The sequence below is a fragment of the Gossypium hirsutum genome, chromosome A07, assembly GCF_007990345.1.
Source record: "Gossypium hirsutum isolate 1008001.06 chromosome A07, Gossypium_hirsutum_v2.1, whole genome shotgun sequence".
NCBI classification, from domain to species: domain Eukaryota; kingdom Viridiplantae; phylum Streptophyta; class Magnoliopsida; order Malvales; family Malvaceae; genus Gossypium; species Gossypium hirsutum.
This window is the reverse complement of record NC_053430.1, coordinates 38396397-38414954: the sequence shown is the minus strand read 5'-3', so window position 1 is coordinate 38414954 and position 18558 is coordinate 38396397. Positions and strand designations below refer to the sequence as shown.

Genomic DNA, 18558 nt, shown 5'->3' with positions numbered 1-18558 from the left:
AAAAAAATCCCTGAATGACTGCCTTGTTCTCTTGAAAAGCTCTTATATCATATTTAGGATAAATTTTGATTGATTTATGATTTTGATTGATATATCTTAAATTAAAACATAGGAATTTATGCATTGATTGTTTAAACTTTAAGACATTAGAGAATCAAGCATGATAAGTTGATTTTTAAGAATTTAAAATCTTAGGTTGTTTCCCCAAAGTTTAGGTATTACTTTGAGATAGAATTCACAAGTTTTAAACATCAAAAAAGCCATAATTTTTGTGAGATTCTTGAGCCTTTCGAGCATCTTTTAATTCTTTCATGCTCACTTTTATTATTGCTTTGAGTGCTTCAGTATTGAACTGTTATTCTAGAACTTGCTTGATTATGCATGTCAAGACCACACCATTTAATTTGATATGTCAAAATGAGAAAGGCACTTAGGATTAACCCACTCATGCCATGAAAAGCCTACCTCCACGATTAACCCTTAGTAAACCCCTTTGAGCCTAACAACCCATTTCTTGTATTACCCTTAATATTAACCCTTAACCCATTATTGTTGAAATCCCCTAAATTAATTTGATCCCTATTTTTTGTCGAGATTGGAATTGAAATAGTTGCTTAGCTAAGTTTTATTCTACTTTGTATTTAACTTGGAAAAAAAACAAAAAAAATGTATACATATTAGTAGTGATCTTCTATTTGTAAGCTTCAGTATTTAAATTCCATAGTCTGAGAAAAGCTCTGTTGTACGCAATTAATGACTAGTTATTTTTCTAGTTAAGTAATTTTTCAACTCAATCTTGATTCTAACCCTTTCTTTTAAGTTATGACCACACCCCCTAACCAAGCCTCATTACAACCTTCTAAAGACCTTTTGATTAATGTATCATCTTAAATTATAGTGGTAGAGATTTGATTTTCATGCAAGCCTATGGTAATGACTTTTCATTATTGATTATTGAGTGCTTCATTTATTGTCTTTAAACACCTTGAGTGATTTGAGTGAATCTTTAGTGAGGATGTGAAACTCTGTGATATTCTGAATCAAAGGTAATTACTTAAATGAGGGGAGACACCTATGTTTGCATGCTTAAATACTCAACTTGGAATGTTTGAAACTTTTATGTTCTTTTAGTTGAATTCTTAATGTATGATTACCTATGGATTATTTTGAGATGTTATCGATAGAAATTATAAGTTGAGAAGAATTTATTTTGATTATAAGTTGAGAATTTTGCTTGAGGACAATCAAATGCTAAAGTGTGGGGGTATTTGATAAACCGTAATTTATACATATTTTTACCCCATGTTTAACGCATTTTATGGATGATTTCCTATTAGAAATGGTGAATTCGATGCTCCTAATGCCTTAATTTCATGTTTTATACTTAGGAGAGCATAGGAGAGCGAAAGGAATGAGAAACGGGCCAAAAATGGAGAAAATAGGCCAAAGTACGAAATCAACATGGCCTGGACCTCCTCACACGGGCAAACCACACAGTCGTGTCAATTTAGCAGGCTCGAGCACGGCCTGAAGTAATCGCACACGGGCGTGTCCCTGCAAGCCCAAGTTGAGTCCAATTCAGAAAAGGCTAATATTGAGGGCTCTTAGGCATTCCAAAGCCTATAAATACACCCTAAATGAGGAGAAAAAAGAGGATGGAGAATAGGGAGTAAGGAATTACTCCAAGGAAGCCGATTGATCCATCTCAGAAGTCGGATTCACCATCAAGACTGAAGATCTCTCCTCAATTTCCCCTTCAGGAGTTTTGGTTTTTCTTTATGTTTTGTATTCTTTACTATTCTAAGATGTTTTCTTATTTAGTTATGAACTAAAACCCCTAAATACCTAAGGGGAATGAAACCTAAGACGAATCTTGTTATTATTTTCTGAATTGTATGATAAATATTTAACTTGTTCTTAATTATGTGTTCTTAATTCTTGTTTTGATATCTCAGGATACTGATTCAAGATAAGCTCTTATTCAGAAGACGAATAGACCCTGTCTAAGAGTACATTTGTCATAACTAAGCGGAGTTGTTTGCGCGCCTAGACATAGGGTGACAAGATTTTGCCAGATTAGGGTGAAACCTAATAAGGGGATCCATAGATCGAGTTAATGCAACCCTAGGGTGTTAATTAGAGAAAGGTCTCAATTATTCAATCTATGGATTAGACGTTATTAGTCTTGAATAGGGATAATAACATAACTTAGGGATCTCTACGGAACAAGTTAAATGAATAAATAGTCCGATTCGGAGCCAGAATAACAAGTACAATCTAGGTAGATTTTTCCTTAGGTATTGTCTTAATTCAATCGGTTTTCCCAAAAACAATTCCCCAATTCCATTCTCTGTGATTAGTTAAAACAAAAGCTCTTTATTCTTAGGCTAGATAATAAAAAGACAGTCATTACTAGTACTTTTAGTTCCTTTGGGTTCGACAATCCGTTCTTGCTAAAACTATACTACTGTTCGATAGGTACACTTGCCTACATCGCGATAATAGTTAGTTTCAAGAATGATTAATTATAAATATTTAAAACATATCACGAAATCACGCGATCAGTAGCCGATGCTTTTGCCATACCAGTCTTGTGAAATATGTCCATGATATATTTTTTTTTGATTCAAGAATAATCCCTGCAAGTTATGCTGAACAGAAATGCCCAAGAAAAAATTGAGTTGCCCCATATCTTTAAGAGCAAACTGATGATGAAGTTGCTACACCACAGTGCTAATCTCTTTAGTGGAACTACCGGTGATAATAATATCGTCGACATATGCCATAAACAGTAGGGAACTCTATGCATCAGCTCGAATGAAGAGTGAAGGATCAGCTTTTGAAGCTCGAAAACCAAGTTGAGTAACCAGATAGTGCCTAAGAGTCTGAAACCAAACTCGAGGAGCTTGTTTTAAGCCATAAAGAGCTTTGTTGAGTTTACAGACCAGCTGCTGACCATTGTGCCCTGCCACCTCAAACCCCGGTGGTTGGATCATGTAGATCTCTTCAGTCAACACTCCATTAAGGAAAGCATTGTTCATGTCGACTTGTCGCGGGGGCCATCCTTTTATGACTACAAGTGCAAGAACAGTTTAAATAGTTGCAGCTCAAACAACTAGGCTAAAAGTATCCCGAAAATCAAGTCCAGCATGCTGAGAGAATCCTTTTGCTACTAAACAAGCTTTATATTTGTCCACCGTGCCATCAGTTTTCTTTTTCACCTTGAACAGCCATTTACAGCCAATGGCTCGTCGATTTTCAGGTAAAGGATAGAGGCTCCATGTGTGATTGTGAAGAAGTGCTTACAACTCATTATGAACAGCAGCTTTCCAAGACTCATTGCTAATTGCGGCATGGATATCAACAGGAACAACTTCAGAATCACTGGGTGCTGTACTCATGTAGACTTTAGGTTTAAAAATCCCTGCTTTGCTACGTGTGATCATAGCATGGGAGTTATGGGGAATAGGGGGTTGTGAAGATGAATCTGGTAGATTGGAACAAGGTGAGGGAAGAGAAGAGTTGACTGAAGTGGAGAGGGCTGGACTAGAGGAGAGAGAGTGATGTGAATGAGGCATAGAGTTATCTTAGGAAGGTGATGAAATGACAGGTGGTGGACTAGTAGAGAAAGGTTGAGCTTGTGACAAGACAAGTAGTTTAGAGCTAGACTGTGACTTAGGCTTAGGTGAAATAGATTTGGTAGCAAATGTTTGAAATGGAAATACGGTCTCATGAAAAGTGATGTGACGGGAGACATATACACGGCCATAACTATCTCGACAACGATACCCTTTGTGCATGGGAGAGTAACCTAAGAACGTGCAGGGGTTGACCGAAATTACAATTTATGGGAGTTGTAGGGTTGAAGGTTAGGAAAACATAGGCACCCAAAGACACGCAGAAATGAATAGTTTGGGGGAACTTTGAATAATTTCTCATATGGAGAGACGTTGTTTAGAGGGTAAGAAGGTAGCCTGTTGATAAAAAACACAACAGTGCTAAAAGCATCAGTCCAGTAGGTTAATGGCATGGTTGCATGAGCCAGCATGGAGAGTCCAGTCTCAACAATCTGCCTATGCTTGCGTTCAACTAAGCCATTTTGAGCAGATGTATAAGGGCAGGTAAACTGATGCAAGATCTCTTGTTGAGCTAAATATGACTTCAACGCTTGAAATTCGCCACCCCCATCTGTTTGTAAAGTTTGAAGCCTACAACCAAGAACACGTTTGGCTTGTCTATGAAACTGTGGAAAGACAGTGAGCACTTTTAATTTCTGTTTTAGGAAATACACCCAAGCATATCGTGTATACGCATCTATGAATGTAACATAGTAGCGAAAAGTATTAGAAGTAATTGGTGCTGGTCCCCAAACATCGGCTACTATCAATTGAAGAAGTGCAGTATAGTTGGTCAAGGACTGCTGAAACGGTAACTTATGCTCTTTGCCCAGGTGACAAGCAACACAATGAAGTGAGTCTTTATTTGTACCAAGCGAAACATTACAACTCAATAAGATCTTTATAAATGTAGCATTACAAGGGTGGCCTAGCCTTGCATGCCATACATTTCGAGATACAGTTGAGCTTGCAGAAAAACATTGAGCAGCGCCTGAAGTCAAGCTATTTGGAGAAGAGTCATGTAAGTGAAGCTTATACAACCCGTGTTGCACTGACCCTTGAAGAAGCACCTCCCCAGTCTTTATACCATGCACTTGACATTGTGTAGGAAGAAACTCAAAGATCACTTGATTATCTTTTGTAAACTTGGAGATAGACAAAAGTTTTTTAGTTATACTAAGCACAAACAATAAAGATCTCATGTATAAGGGTTTGGTTCGAGTAAGTAAGGAAGACTGACCAGTAGATAAAACAGGTAAAGCAGTGCCATTGCCGACATAAACTTTACCTGGATCGTTGTGAGAAGTGCTGTCACCCATGGAAGTAGTGGAATGAGTAAGATGATGCGTTGCTCCAGAATCCGGGCACTAGGTATTGTCATTGACCGTATTAGGAGTGGCGATAAAAGCCCGAGGTGGAGAAACGGATGGAGGGGATGCACTGACTGGTTGAGAAGGACGAACCATAAAAGGGTTGGACCAAGTAGGAGCTGGAACCGATAGAAAGTACTATCCTGGTGGAAAAGAGAAACCAGTAGCATGCGGGATCCAAGGTGCCATGGAAGAGCCAGAACCAAACATACATATATTAGCTTGCGGAGAGGGAGGAGGTCTGTACCCGATACTTTTATAAGATGTATCAAAACGATAGTAGCAGCGATCAACAATATGACCCTACTTCCCACATAACTGACATTGGAACCGAGAACCAGAAATACGACCACGACCACGCCCTCAAGCAGTGGAGGATGGGCAATAAACTGGGGTAGAAGTACTGCTATTGACAAATGAATGGGTCACCATGTTGGCCAAACTGGGAGCCTCAAAGATTGAGACCTGCTGACGTGCTTCTGCATCAAGAAGCATAGTGGTGACAGCCTAAGCATTATATGGCACTTGGCTACCCGTGATGATCATGATCACCGACTCATGTTCAAGGGGCAAGCCATTAAGAATGGCAGTAACATGCTCATAATCACTAATGGTTTCACCACAACTGGCAAGATTATTACAAAACCTTTTAATTTTCAACAAGAAATCCCTCATTGAAAGATCACCTTTGCACTGAGAGTGTAAGGCGCGACGATAGAACATTAGTCTAGAGGTGATTTTGCTGCCATATAGAGTAACAATTGTATCCCAGATGTGGACGCTAGTGTCCTTACCAATAAGATGAGGAAGCACAGTCTGATTGATAGAGGAAAGAAGCCAAGAAGCGAGCACACTATCTTATTGCTCAAATAGAGCAAATTCAGGATTCTTTTGAAGCACTCCATCAGCATCTAGAAGCAGTGGAGGAGGAGGGACAGTGTGAGGGTCCAAGAAACCTTGAAGTTTATAGGTCTTAATCGCTAGTAGAACTTGTTGCCGCCATAACAAATAATTGTGATCATCAAGAAGAACACTCAATTTCTTGGTAGAAAAGAACCGAGCATCAACAACTCCATCAGGAATAGAAGAAGCCATGACCTGTGTATTAGAGTGAACAGCGGACGGACTGGAAGGACGAGACATGAAGAACGAAGAACCATTACCAGGAATTAATGACTATCTAATACCATGTTAAACTATAGAAAAGAACTTAGAAAAAAAATATACATCAAGAAGAATGAATTTTCATTTATCTCAATTGTTTACAGTACATGCATTTATATAAAAAATACAAGTGAGTCAACTAACTACTTAACAGCTAACTACTAGACTAACCGATACTTAACTAACTTCATTAGTTAGTTACTCTTACTCTAACATTATTTACTTATTTTATTTTCGGAGTCTGCCCACTCTATATGCCGTAATGGGCTTTTGGGCGAACACTACTTCGCCAGTCATACTTCTTTATAACTATGTGCCCTATTTATATATATACATTCTTACCAGTACTTCTTGATTCATAATAATTGCCTTTCTTCAGAGTTAGCCATAAGCTTTGTTATTTCACAGTATCCTAAACACTATACATACCAGAGTTCACCATGAGTTCCTTTTCTTTCATTCAGAATCCGCCAGACCAAGGCATCATTGGCGCACTCAGAAAATCCTTACACTTTATCAAGTCCTAACATTGAGCACTTGATATTACCATTAAGCCATACTTTTATAAACAACACTTAAATAGTTAGGACTTCACCGAGCGAGATGTTACACAACAACCGAAAGTGCCTTACATTACAATGAAGCCATACCAAGGGAAAAGCCCTCAAGCCTTCAATCTTACAAAAGAATGGAAGTGAAGCATGGATGTTTCTAAAGCCTACCTTAAAAAAACTCTAAAAGAATGAAGAAATAAATGGATAAGAGTCAAAGAAGGTGTCATTGCAATGTGGGAGACAAGGTGTTGGTTAGATTGGTGTTGCAACAACTTCGATTATTGAGGAAACAATATCATAGACTAGTGAGAAAGTATGAATGGTTACTGACAATCATGTCCAAAATGGGACATGCATATTACAAAATTAAATTGCCTATGCGGATAAAGGTCTCAAACCCTACAGATTCAAGTTGCTATCAATCCACAAAAGCAACTATCAGTATCTAGCCACCATAAAAAAAGACGAGTTGAAGAGATTCTAGTACGATGTTAAAAAGACATCATAAAAAGTATTTGGTCAAACATAAGGGTTTTGATTTAATGAAATCAATTGAGAGAGAGATCACGACCTCAAAGGCTTTAAGAAAAAAACATTGAAGAATTCCTTGCAACAAAGTTAAAGAAGACATCGATAAATTGAGTGGGGTAGGGTATCATGATCCAGCCTTGTAGGGTAATGACATGGTAGGATGCTAGATGACCACCTATGTATAGAGTCATGACAAAGTTATAGGAACCTTAGGAGGGTAGTTCTTTTGTATTTAAAAAAGTGTCCCCATTTCAAACATTTTAACGTCTATTGGTAGTATTCCTATAAAATCATATTTGAATCTTTATAAGGGGTGGACAGTCATTCATTGTTGGGCTGAGCCACCAGATTAAGGTATGTGCTAGGACACCGTTAAGGGCTACCCCTATGGTCTATGGATGGTGTAGGTAAGTGAGTTATTCTTTAGCCCTTTTGTAAATGCTTTCAATATAATAAAACATTAATCCCTTTGAGGAAAGGTGAGGCATACTGGGTGTATTCACTATAACCAGTGGGATCGAAATATGGCTTAATATTAACTCGTAGCTTGCTTGTGTTTGAACATGCTATTGAGGTTGTTAGATGTCGTGAGTGGAAGCGTCCATCCAAGTGTCACATGAGCTTGCAATCGAGTGAGCATAGTTGAGTCCATGACACGTGACAAGGATTGAATCAAAGACTTTCAATATAAATCAAGTTCTCTTATATAGAAGATCATATCATAATGAGAGTTTAACAGTAACAGGATCTTTGCCTATTGAAGATGATTGAAGACATTTATAAGTGGTTATTTATGTGGAATAAGTGATTGTTATTTATTGTAAATTTATTTGTTCATATAGGATCTGTTTCATTGAGTGAAATTATGAGACTTAAATCATAGGTTGTATTTGTTGAAGTATAGTAGATTAACTTTTTGGGCAAGATTACGTAGGAAACTTTTGAATTAGGTAAACAAAGTTTTGTTTCCATTATCTATTTTACTAATAATAGTCACTTAATCAATTTACAAGATATACGAGGACTTATATTTGCTAAGCAAAAATCAGCAAACTTTGGATTATTATTGATTTTCCGTTTATCTCCATCTCCAACTGAATAATCATGAGGTTAAAATTGAAAACAAATAAAGAAAATAAAAGGGTTACAACTAATTAACGTGGCCGATGAGTTAATTACGAGCTACTCAAATTTCTGGCAATTCTGATAAATCCCCCACTCTTGCGAAAAGATTGTACCAGAAATCCATGTTAGTATCAGTATCATATAGATTTGAACCATAGTCATTGGTTGTTTCCAACTTCGGTAATGGGGAGCTTGGCAAGTATTGAGGATGAAGTTGCTGGTCTGAACCAGCAACTTGAAAGTCGCTAGCCATGCTTGAATTGTCGGCCGACAATACTTCCGACCAGAAGTTCTCATCGATTTCAGAGACATATTCTTGTGTTTCAATCTTGTTCATACACATGTTACTGTTGTTTTCGCTTGTCGTTACTGTGGAAACCTCGCTGCTGGATTCTGGTGGGGAAGCAGGCCTATTATCTGCAGCAGTTACAGCAGGGCTTAGAAAATTCATGGGTTCTTGTTGTTCTTTTTTGATGTCCTTGGATGAATCAACGTTGGATTTGGGTTGTCCCTTGTTGTCAATGGAGCCATGGTTCGGTTTCAGCCTCTTCTTCAAGTGGGTGTGCCATACATTTTTAATTTCATTGTCTGTTCGTCCCGGTAATCTCGCCGCAATAGCAGACCATCTGCAGGAGAATCAGAATCTGCTTAGGCCAAGGATTAAACAAAGGGATGGTCTTGCTTTTGGCAGTAATTTTTTTTTAAGAATAAAAGATGGAATGACTTGTATTTTAGTGTCTGAGAAGAGAAAAAGTTAATAAAGTTGAGTAATCAATTGCTAATCTTGAATGATAATTACTAGTATTTTCATTTTTTTTATGGCTTGTAAGAAGCATAGGGACAAATCTCAGGGAGGAATCTTCTCAGTCCCACATGTTTCTATGATTATATCTATGACCAAATTGATTATAAAAAATAAAAAAAGTTATCAACCCAAAGCAGATCTATGAATAAACAGCATATTCGGAATCGGATATCTCCAAAATTCAAAGTAGAAAAACAGTCCAAGAGGATCAATCATCTACATATGTAAAAATGGATCAACTTAAATTAATCCTACTAATTTTGGTTTTGTTTACTAATGATGGAAGCTGAAATTTGAAGTTTATGGGAATCAGTATAGGTAGTATATACACACCTGTTACCGAGCATTTCATGTAAGTTGATTATGGTATCCTCTTCTTCCCTGGTGAAATTCCCTCTTTTGATGTCTGGCCTCAAATAGTTAGTCCAGCGTAGCCTACAACTCTTTCCACACCTCAGTAAACCTGGAAAAAAAACAAAAGAACAAGAGAGGGATTCATCAGAAAAAGATTAAAAGAAACTAGTAATCGATGGGAGAAGTTGAAAGAAACCAGGAAGTTATTGGTTAATTACCAGCTTGTTTTGGGAGTGCTCGCCAGTTGCCATGGCCGTAGAGATTAATGTAATTGATGAGAATCTGATCTTCCTCCGGAGTCCAAGGACCTTTCTTCAGTCCCATTTTCTCACAGCATGGAGCTCTCCCCATTGTTTTTTCTCACCCAAAGGGCTGTTGTTGCCTTCTTAGCTCTGTATCGAAGATGGCAAGAACTGATAATAAGCTCAAAATAACAGTATTTATAAGGGCTATATATGAATATATTAGTACACAATATGACGAGAGTGGAGACAAAAGCAAAAGTTGGGCTGTACATGAAAGTCAAAAGAGTACTATTTGATTATACTAATATTATTTCATACTTTTCAAAAGGCATATCCACCACATCCATAATTGCTAGGAAATCTCCTCTCAAATAATCACCCTCAACTATTCATGTGTGGTGATGGGACTTGGATATATCGAGTGCTCAAATAAAACGTGGGTGAATTAATATATGTTTATATCAATAATTTATTTGGAATATGGATATAATGATATATGTGAACAAGTGCATGTACTTTTCATGTAGCAGTTCAGCGGCTCAACTCCAATTTGGCTAAATATTTTGGTTACAACTGGCTTACGCTGAGAATTCAGAAGCTTATTGGAACACGACAAGTTTAGTGTTATCAAGGGTTTTCTATAGGTTAAATTTTGTATTTAATTTATTTAGTTTTATTCTTTTTATTTTAAACTTTAAAATTTTAATCTTTATCAAATAATAATAGTTAAATTTATTAATAAAAGTATGTTATTTTTAAAATTTGATACACTAAAAATATTATAAGTTATATAATGTTATTTCAGATTATTATTTTTATACATTACTCACTAAAAATCTAATTAATGGATTATCGATAGTTATTTGTACTCATGAAATTTTAAAATTTGAAGAGTATAAGAAATTAGAATGATCTAGTTAGGAAAAATGGACTAATTTTACAATTGTATGCATAGTACAAGACAAGTAATTGAATTAACTAAATGAATTTAACTGTTATTGTTTGGACTAAGACTAAAATTTTAAATTTTAAAAAGTACTGGAATTAAAATTGATCAAATAAAAGTACAATAACTAAACCTGTAACTTTTATTAATTACAGAGACTAATAACACAATTTAACTTTTCCTTTATTAGAGATTTTGTGAGCGAAAGAAAATTTTAATATGAAGAAATATATTCATAAAGAATTATTTAACAATTAAGGAATATATATAAATAATATTTTACTAGTTTCAAGTGCATATTTAGTTTTTAGTTGTTTTAATTAAAACTTTTATATAAAATAGGAAAAAAGATAAAAATATTATTACATTAATACTTATTACTTTATTAAAATTAAATTTTAAGTAATTTTATTTATCGAATTTGTATTAAGTTGACTCATGACACTAACTCAACAAACATATTTTATATAGTATGTAGAACACGATATGGATGAAAATAATTTTTATCTAAAAAAATTATCTTTTAAAATAATGAGACTTTAGTTGAAATGGTGAAATTAAAAATTTGAGATATTTGATGTTTTAAGTTCAAATCTTATCATCCACATATTTTGCATAACTTTAAATTATTTTTTCATAAACTGTATATAAAGTTATGAAAAGGAAAAAAAACACACACACATCCTATAAGAATCTTTATTAATTGTCTAACATTTGAATTTTTAATATTTTTTCTTAATTGAATTAGTGTCGAGTTAACTTGTAACACCAATTTAGTCACACACTTAAATAATATATATAAATTAGATTATAACTGTCAATGTGAATAAGATGATTATGTAGAAATATATTTATAAAAAATATATAAATAATAAATAATTTTTGGTTGAAATGATAAAATTGAAGTTTTCAAGATTTTAATGTTTCAGGTCAAAACTTATCATTTGTGGATTCATTCTAGTTTTAAATTAATTTTATAAATTTTATATAAAAATGAACACCCTCATAGTATTTGTTCATTTTTAGGTAAAAGTATTTTTAGTTATTTTTTAATGAAGTAGATATAGTTGATTCGTGACACTAATTCAATTAATCACTTAAATATAACTAGATTAAATTATAGCACACCCACGCCCGGGTGAAAAAAATCTTGGTAAAAAATATATCTATAAAACTTTTATGTAAAAATAACTAAGATTTTGGTTGAATGGTAAAGTTAAAGCCACGAAGACTTTAGTGTTAAGTTCAAATCCCATCATATGTGAATAATTTATTTGGGTTTAAATTAAAATTTATAAACTTTATATAAAAATATCCTCATTCCAAATAAAATGATACTCAATTAATTCGACCATCAACTTAATTAAAGTTTTAATACAATGTAGATAAATTGCCATAAGTAATGTTAAAATACCATCACATGACCTTTTTAAAGAATATTTTTTTATTACACACCAAAAGGGTGTGAGTCATTAATTAATTTTTGGTTGGGGAATTTTGTAACTCCCTAACTGTATAAAATAATTTTTCATATATATGGAATATTATTTGAGATTATTCACTGTCTGCTCAAAGGTGCTGGCCGTTAGGGTTTCACGTTTGAAGTTGGGGGAAAATGATGGAATAATTATTTCTCAGTTATGCCACCTCCATCTAATTTTCTTTTGGCCAAAATCTAACGTAGAACTTAAAAAGTTTTCGAAAATTGATACTATATCAATATGTGTGATTAGATATAGTCCAATATTACCTTATTATAAGAATAATATATACTGATTAATTGTTAATTTACTAAAAATTAATGAATTTTGGTTGTTCCTTCAAAAAGAAAAGAAATTTCGTCGTCATAGAAAAATAAAAGAGAGAAAAAAAGATAAATTTGGCATCGTTAGAAAATTGGCATATTAATATAGTGTTGAAAGAGTCAAGAAAAGCAACTAGTGCGCTCGGTGCTCATGCGTGCGTGGGACAATCATGTTATTTTCGGCCTTTACTTTCTACCAAATATTAAATTCCTAGCTTTTCTTTAAGGAAGCTATATTTGATTTTATATTTTATATAACACAACAAGAAGTCAAAAATTAAAGGACTAGGGCCATATATAATATGTATAAGCGGTTCACTTAGCTTAACTGACCTATGTCAAATCAATGTAAATTAATTGTGATTTAACATTAGTCACACGTGACATCATTGAGTCCCTATTTTAAAAATTGTTTTCTTTGAACGGAAAAATTTTGGTAAAAATACTACTAAGGATCATTAATGTAAAAACATAAATATTATATATATATATATATTTTTTTCACTTGAACAAATTAATTTTTATATGTTAATATAAAAAAGTAAATTGATCTTTCCTGTTAAATAATATAACGCCCCAAAATTTTTAGTTTTAAATTACTAAGTTATAACAAGTGATTTAATTGGGTTTAGTGGTTAAGTGTTAGTTATGTGTGCTTGAGGTTTGGAGTTTGAATCCCTATAAGTGAAAGGGTACAATTTTAATTTTTGTTTTTGTCCCTTGTTGTCTCGTTCAGAACAAATGAGTTGAACAAATGATTTTGGGTGGAAATCAAACTTCTTTTAGGCTGTTAAGATAGAAACAAATTAGTTTTTTAAAAAATTTGGTTGGGTTGTTATTATATTATATTTTATCTTATTGTATTTTTGTTTTTTTTAAAAGGGACTATTCCTAGGTTTACTCCTTTCAGCCATCTCACTTCCCCTTTTGTCTCCCTAATTGTTGTTTCACGTTTTGCTTCTTTCTTTCCATCCTTCAATTTTTCTTTGACGTATATGTGTGCTTAAGGATATGGATATGAGGCAATCAATTCTATAGGAAGCGCATATTAGATCTTATGCTATGCATCCCGGTGGCAATAAGATGTATTGTAATCTCCGAGAGTTGTATTGGTAGCTTGGGATGAAACGTGAGGTAACCAATTTTGTGTCCCATTTTGATGTGCTATCAAGTTAAGGCTGAACACCAACTTCCTTTTGGATTACTTTAACCTGTTAAGATCCCTCTGTGAAAATGGGAACGAGTAATTATGAATTTTGTTAGTGGGTTGCCTTTGACACCCACTAAGAAGGACTCAGTTTGGGTTATTGTGGACTGTTTGACTAAGTCTGCTCACTTTAATCTAGTTAGAACCGATTATTCCTTACAAAAATTAGTGAAACTTTATGTCTCTGAGATTGTTAGGCTTCATAGGGCTTCGATATTGATTATTTTAGATCAAGATCCTCGGTTTACTTCACATTTCTGGAAGAAGTTACATGAAGCTTTTGATACTATATTGGATTTCAATACAACGTTTCATCCACAGACCAGTCTAAGAGAGTAATCCAGATTTTGAATAATATACTTCGGAGTTGTGTGATTGATTTTCGAGGTAGTTGGGAGGAGTTTTTGCTGCTAGTTGAATTCGCTTATAATAATAGTTTTCAATCTAGTATTTAGATTGCACCTTATGAGGCATTATATGGTCAGAAATGTTGCACTCCACTTTGTTGGACTGAGTTAGGAGAGAGGAAGGTCTTGGGTTCTAAGTTAGTGGTTGAGTTTGAGGATAAGGTTCGTTTGATTCCAGATTGACTTAATGCTGCTTCTAATAGACATAAGTCTTATGTGGACCTTAAGAGATGATATATTGAGTTTGAAGTGGGAAACCGTGTTTCTCTTAAGGTGTCTTTTTGGAAGAAAGTTGTTAGATTTGGTCATTAGGGCAAGTTAAGCCCTCGATTCATTGGGTCATATGGGTTTTAAGGCGTGTTGGGCTAGTTGCTTATCAGTTAGAGTTGCCTTTGGAATTGGGTCACATCCATGACATTTTTCACGTATCCATGTTGAGATGTTACTGTTCTGATCCTTCTAATGTGGATTCAGTGGAGGAGATTGAGTTAAAACTGGACTTGTCTTTTGAAGAGGAGTCGGTACAGATTTTGGATCGTGAGGTTAAAGTCTTGAGGAGGAATACCATCCCTTTAGTTAAGGAGCTTTGGAAGAATCATGGTTTCGATGAGGCCACTTGGGAGCTTGAGGACTCGATGCATCAGCTGTATACTCATCTCTTTGAGTCAGATAAATTTTGAGGCCAAATTTTTTTTAAGGAAGGAAGAGTTGCAATGCCTCAAAATTCTTAGATTTAAATTGCTAAGTCATGACAAGTGATTTAATTAGGTTTAGTGGTTATGTGTTGGTTATGTGTGCCTGAGGTCTAGAGTTTGAATCCCTGTAAGTGTAAGGGTACAATTTAAATTTTTTTTGTCCCCTGTTGTGCAATTCAGAACAGATGAGTTTGGGTGGAAATCAAACTTCTTGTAGGATGTTAAGATAGAAACAAATTAGTTTTAAAAAAAAATTGGTTGGGTTGTTATTATATTATATTTTATCTTATTGTATTTTTGTTTTTTTTAAAAGGGATTGTTCCTATGTTTACTCCTTTTAGTCATCCCACTTCCCATTTTGTATCCCTAATTTTCGTTTCACGTTTTGTTTCTTTCCAGCCTTCATTTTTTCTATTTTTGTTTTTGATGTTCTGTTTCTCTCCTTCCTATTGCCTTTCTCTTTTTACTTGCTAAACTCACCAAAATTCAAATTTATGTGATCGCTTTGTTTCCTTAAACCTCTCTTGGTGTCATTATTCTATCACTGTTCTTCGAGCAACCTAGCTGTAGTGCTTTGTTAGAGTACAAAGAGCTTCATTATCTTTTTGGTGTGGGTTAGTATGTGTGTTTTCTAGTGATAAATTAATTGATTTTGTTTTGTGAGATTGTGGGGAGATTTTTTATGACCTTGAGCATTTGATGCTAATTGTTCGAGTTCTTTGTTAGGTGAAGTTTGTGAAATTCATAACGTACCACCGGCGAATTAGGTGTTGTAGGATCATTGTACCTTTTCGAGGTAAGTGATTGTATTTCTTTTCGCTTAAGGACTGAAATTTTGCTAAAGGAATGTGATGTTGGATAGTATTTTGTTGGTTAATTGAGTTAATTGGATGAATGGTTATAGGATTCGAGAGTTCCTGGCTGCTTGGCTACTCAGAAATACTTTTAGATGTGTGAAATTAACCTGAAACCTCGTTTGAAACTCGAGAAAATTATGAAATAGGGGCTTTTATCGAAACTACCTAGCGCCGCATGGTCGTGTGCTAGGCCGTGTGGTAGATTGTGTGCACCACACGGGCTAGTTTTTTAGGTTGTATGGGCATTTTTCCCCAAAATTTAGGGCTCTATTAGGGGCTGATTGTGGGACTCGAAAATTGTGTCCGTGAGTATCTTGTAGGCCCGAAAAAGTGTAAGTTTTAGTGCGTATATATACATGGGTAAAGTTAGGGGGTATGTTATGTAGGTTTTGTTGTGTACAAAACATATGCTATGTTATGTTCTGTAATATCCTGAATTAGGGCCTAATCGGAATAGTGGTTTCGTGACCATAAATCTGAGATAGAAATAATTATTTTATAATTATTTTGAGGTTTATGATATGATTGCATGATTGTGTGAAAATTTCGTGATGAAATTCTATGCCTAAAGTGCTTAAATTGAAAGTAGGGACTAAATCGAATAAGTTGCAAAACTTGTATTCTAGAAGTTTTTAGTATGAAATTGTTTTGGAATATTAATGAGGAGGTCTTAAATAGTAATTTGACCAATTTTAAGTTCATGGACAAAATTAGGACATGGAAGGAATTTTTGGAAAGTTTAGTAGTAAGGGTATTTTGGTCATTTAGTTATTAAAATGAATTAAAAACAAAATTAAAAGCCAATTTTTGTCCATCTTCTTCATTAGGCCGAAATTTCAAGGGTTCTCCATAGCTAGGGTTTGTTTCAAGCTTCCAAGCCCCGTTTTTAATGATTTTTACATTTTTGAAATCCCAGTAACTCGATAAAGCTTATGTTAGCAATAATTTAACCTAGGGTTTATATTTGGAAAAATACCCATAGGTGAAATTTGTGTATTTTGATGTTTTATGATAGAATATGAAGCTTTAAATTATGTTAGACAACTTGTACTACTTGATTTTAAGCAAAAACGAGTAAAAGGGCTTAATCGGTAAAAATACCTAATAGTCACAAGTACATGTTAGAGTGAGAATTTGATGTTGCCATAGAAGAGAAAAGTGATCAGCATGTTGTAAAACATAATAATAAGGAATAAAGTTTAATCCCGAGCCTAGGGGCAAAAATGTAAATATGCAAAAGTTTAGGGGTAAAATTGTAATTTTGCCAAAATTTGAGTTAAGGATTAATTTGATAATGTGAGCATTAAATAAGCTAAATGTGTTATTTTAGATCAAGAAAGACATGGAATCGACCTCAATCGAGGAAAAGAAAAGATTATGGACTAAATTGCAAAATCCTTGTATTTTGGTACCAAGGTAAGTTCATGTGTAAATAATGTAGCATAATGGTTATTTTTAAGTTATTGGTGTTAATTATATGTTATGCTGAATTTTATTATGAAATGTATGCTTTGTGGTTAATTTCAAATAATATGTAAATTATGTGAACTACTTGTTAAATATAATTGTTACCGAGTATTGATTTCGGCATTCTACGAAAGACGGCAAGGATAAGTGTTCGAGGAAAAAACCCGTTTGAACCTTAGGAATAGATTAGGATACAAGTGACATGTCACTAGGATGGTTGAGCATCCGAACTCGTTGAGTTGAGTCCGAGTTCACTTATGGATGCGAATGTCCGAACTCGTTGAGTTGAGTCCGAGTTCGTGAGATGTAACTAGGCATCCGAACTCGTTGAGTTGAGTCCGAGTTCACTTATGGATGCGAATGCCCGAGCTCGTTGAGTTGAGTCCGAGTTCGCTTATGGGCGGGTTACATGATTGATTGATTGCATATATGGCACTTATGTGCAAGTTATCCATGTATCCGAATTATATTCCGATGTGGTCAACGGGTAAAGTTCTACTCAAATGGAGAAATATTCGAGATGTAAAGAGACGTATTGGTAAGTGATGTGAAATGGATATTTTGGACAAGTATGTATTTAACCCTCGGGTTGAGTATTGATACAACCACGATAAGGTAATAAGATGATGAAAAATGATTAAAAATGTGATATGTGTTTTAGTGATACATGCTAATGTTGATTGGTATGACTGTTTGTTATGTTACTTATTATTTGCATATGAACTTACTAAGCATTTATGCTTACTCCCTCCTTCTTACTCATTGTAGTTTTGGACAAGCCAGCTCAGGAGACGGGATAGGTCGAAGGCTCAGTCACACTATCCGGAAGACTTTTGGTAATGGCTTGTAAATTTAAGTATGGCATGTATAGCAATATACCTTTTTTGTGTAAATGATCTTATGGTATGGTGATGGAATGGTTGAGGAAATGCTTGATAATGATAAATTATGAAAATAGTTAGTTTAGATTATATTTGATGTTAAGGAAAATTATTAAGATACTTAGTGCATAAAAGCTCATAAAAGGGATGAAATTTGCCATAAACAGAATACTGCAGCAACACTGACGCGAGTTTAAAAATTTACTAAAAATCATAGAAATTGAACTTGGTGATGGACTACATATCAAATTGAAGCTTATTATGTCTAGTTTCACATGAAACAAATGAAACAGGTAAAGGAATTATATGTTACAAGATATTTGAATTTTAGTGAAATAGGGTCATAGCAGTTTCTGAATCCCCTATTCCAACTTTAGAAATTCACCATAAATTGTAAAGATATAATTAGGTAGTGTATTTTATATTTTCAGAATCCTTATTGAGTCTAGTTTCAGGAGAAATAAACCTCATAGTCATATGGATTTGTTTACAGAGAGAAATGTGGTTCGTGGTAAACAGAGGTCAGACA

General features: G+C 34.4%; 1 protein-coding gene across 1 annotated transcript; it reads right to left on the bottom strand.

Annotated features, from left to right (window-relative positions):
- Positions 1–8281: 8281 nt before the first annotated feature.
- Positions 8282–10027, bottom strand: LOC107952873 (transcription factor MYB14). The gene is made up of 3 exons (XM_016888075.2): positions 9739–10027; positions 9500–9629; positions 8282–8987 (listed from the first exon to the last, which is right to left on the bottom strand). Exons 1-3 carry the CDS (start codon positions 9869–9871, stop codon positions 8423–8425), a joined length of 828 nt encoding a protein of 275 aa, XP_016743564.2. The 5' UTR covers positions 9872–10027; the 3' UTR covers positions 8282–8422.
- Between the last annotated feature and the right edge of the window lie 8531 nt (positions 10028–18558).

Excerpts from the sequence above, each read along its gene's own strand:
- LOC107952873 (XM_016888075.2), bottom strand. The coding sequence starts at position 9,871 with ATGGGGAGAGCTCCATGCTGTGAGAAAATGGGACTGAAGAAAGGTCCT. Across the intron at positions 9,630-9,738 it reads AGCACTCCCAAAACAAGCTG|GTTTACTGAGGTGTGGAAAG; the intron begins GTAATTAACCAA and ends TTTTTTTTCCAG. Across the intron at positions 8,988-9,499 it reads CATGAAATGCTCGGTAACAG|ATGGTCTGCTATTGCGGCGA; the intron begins GTGTGTATATAC and ends ATTCTCCTGCAG.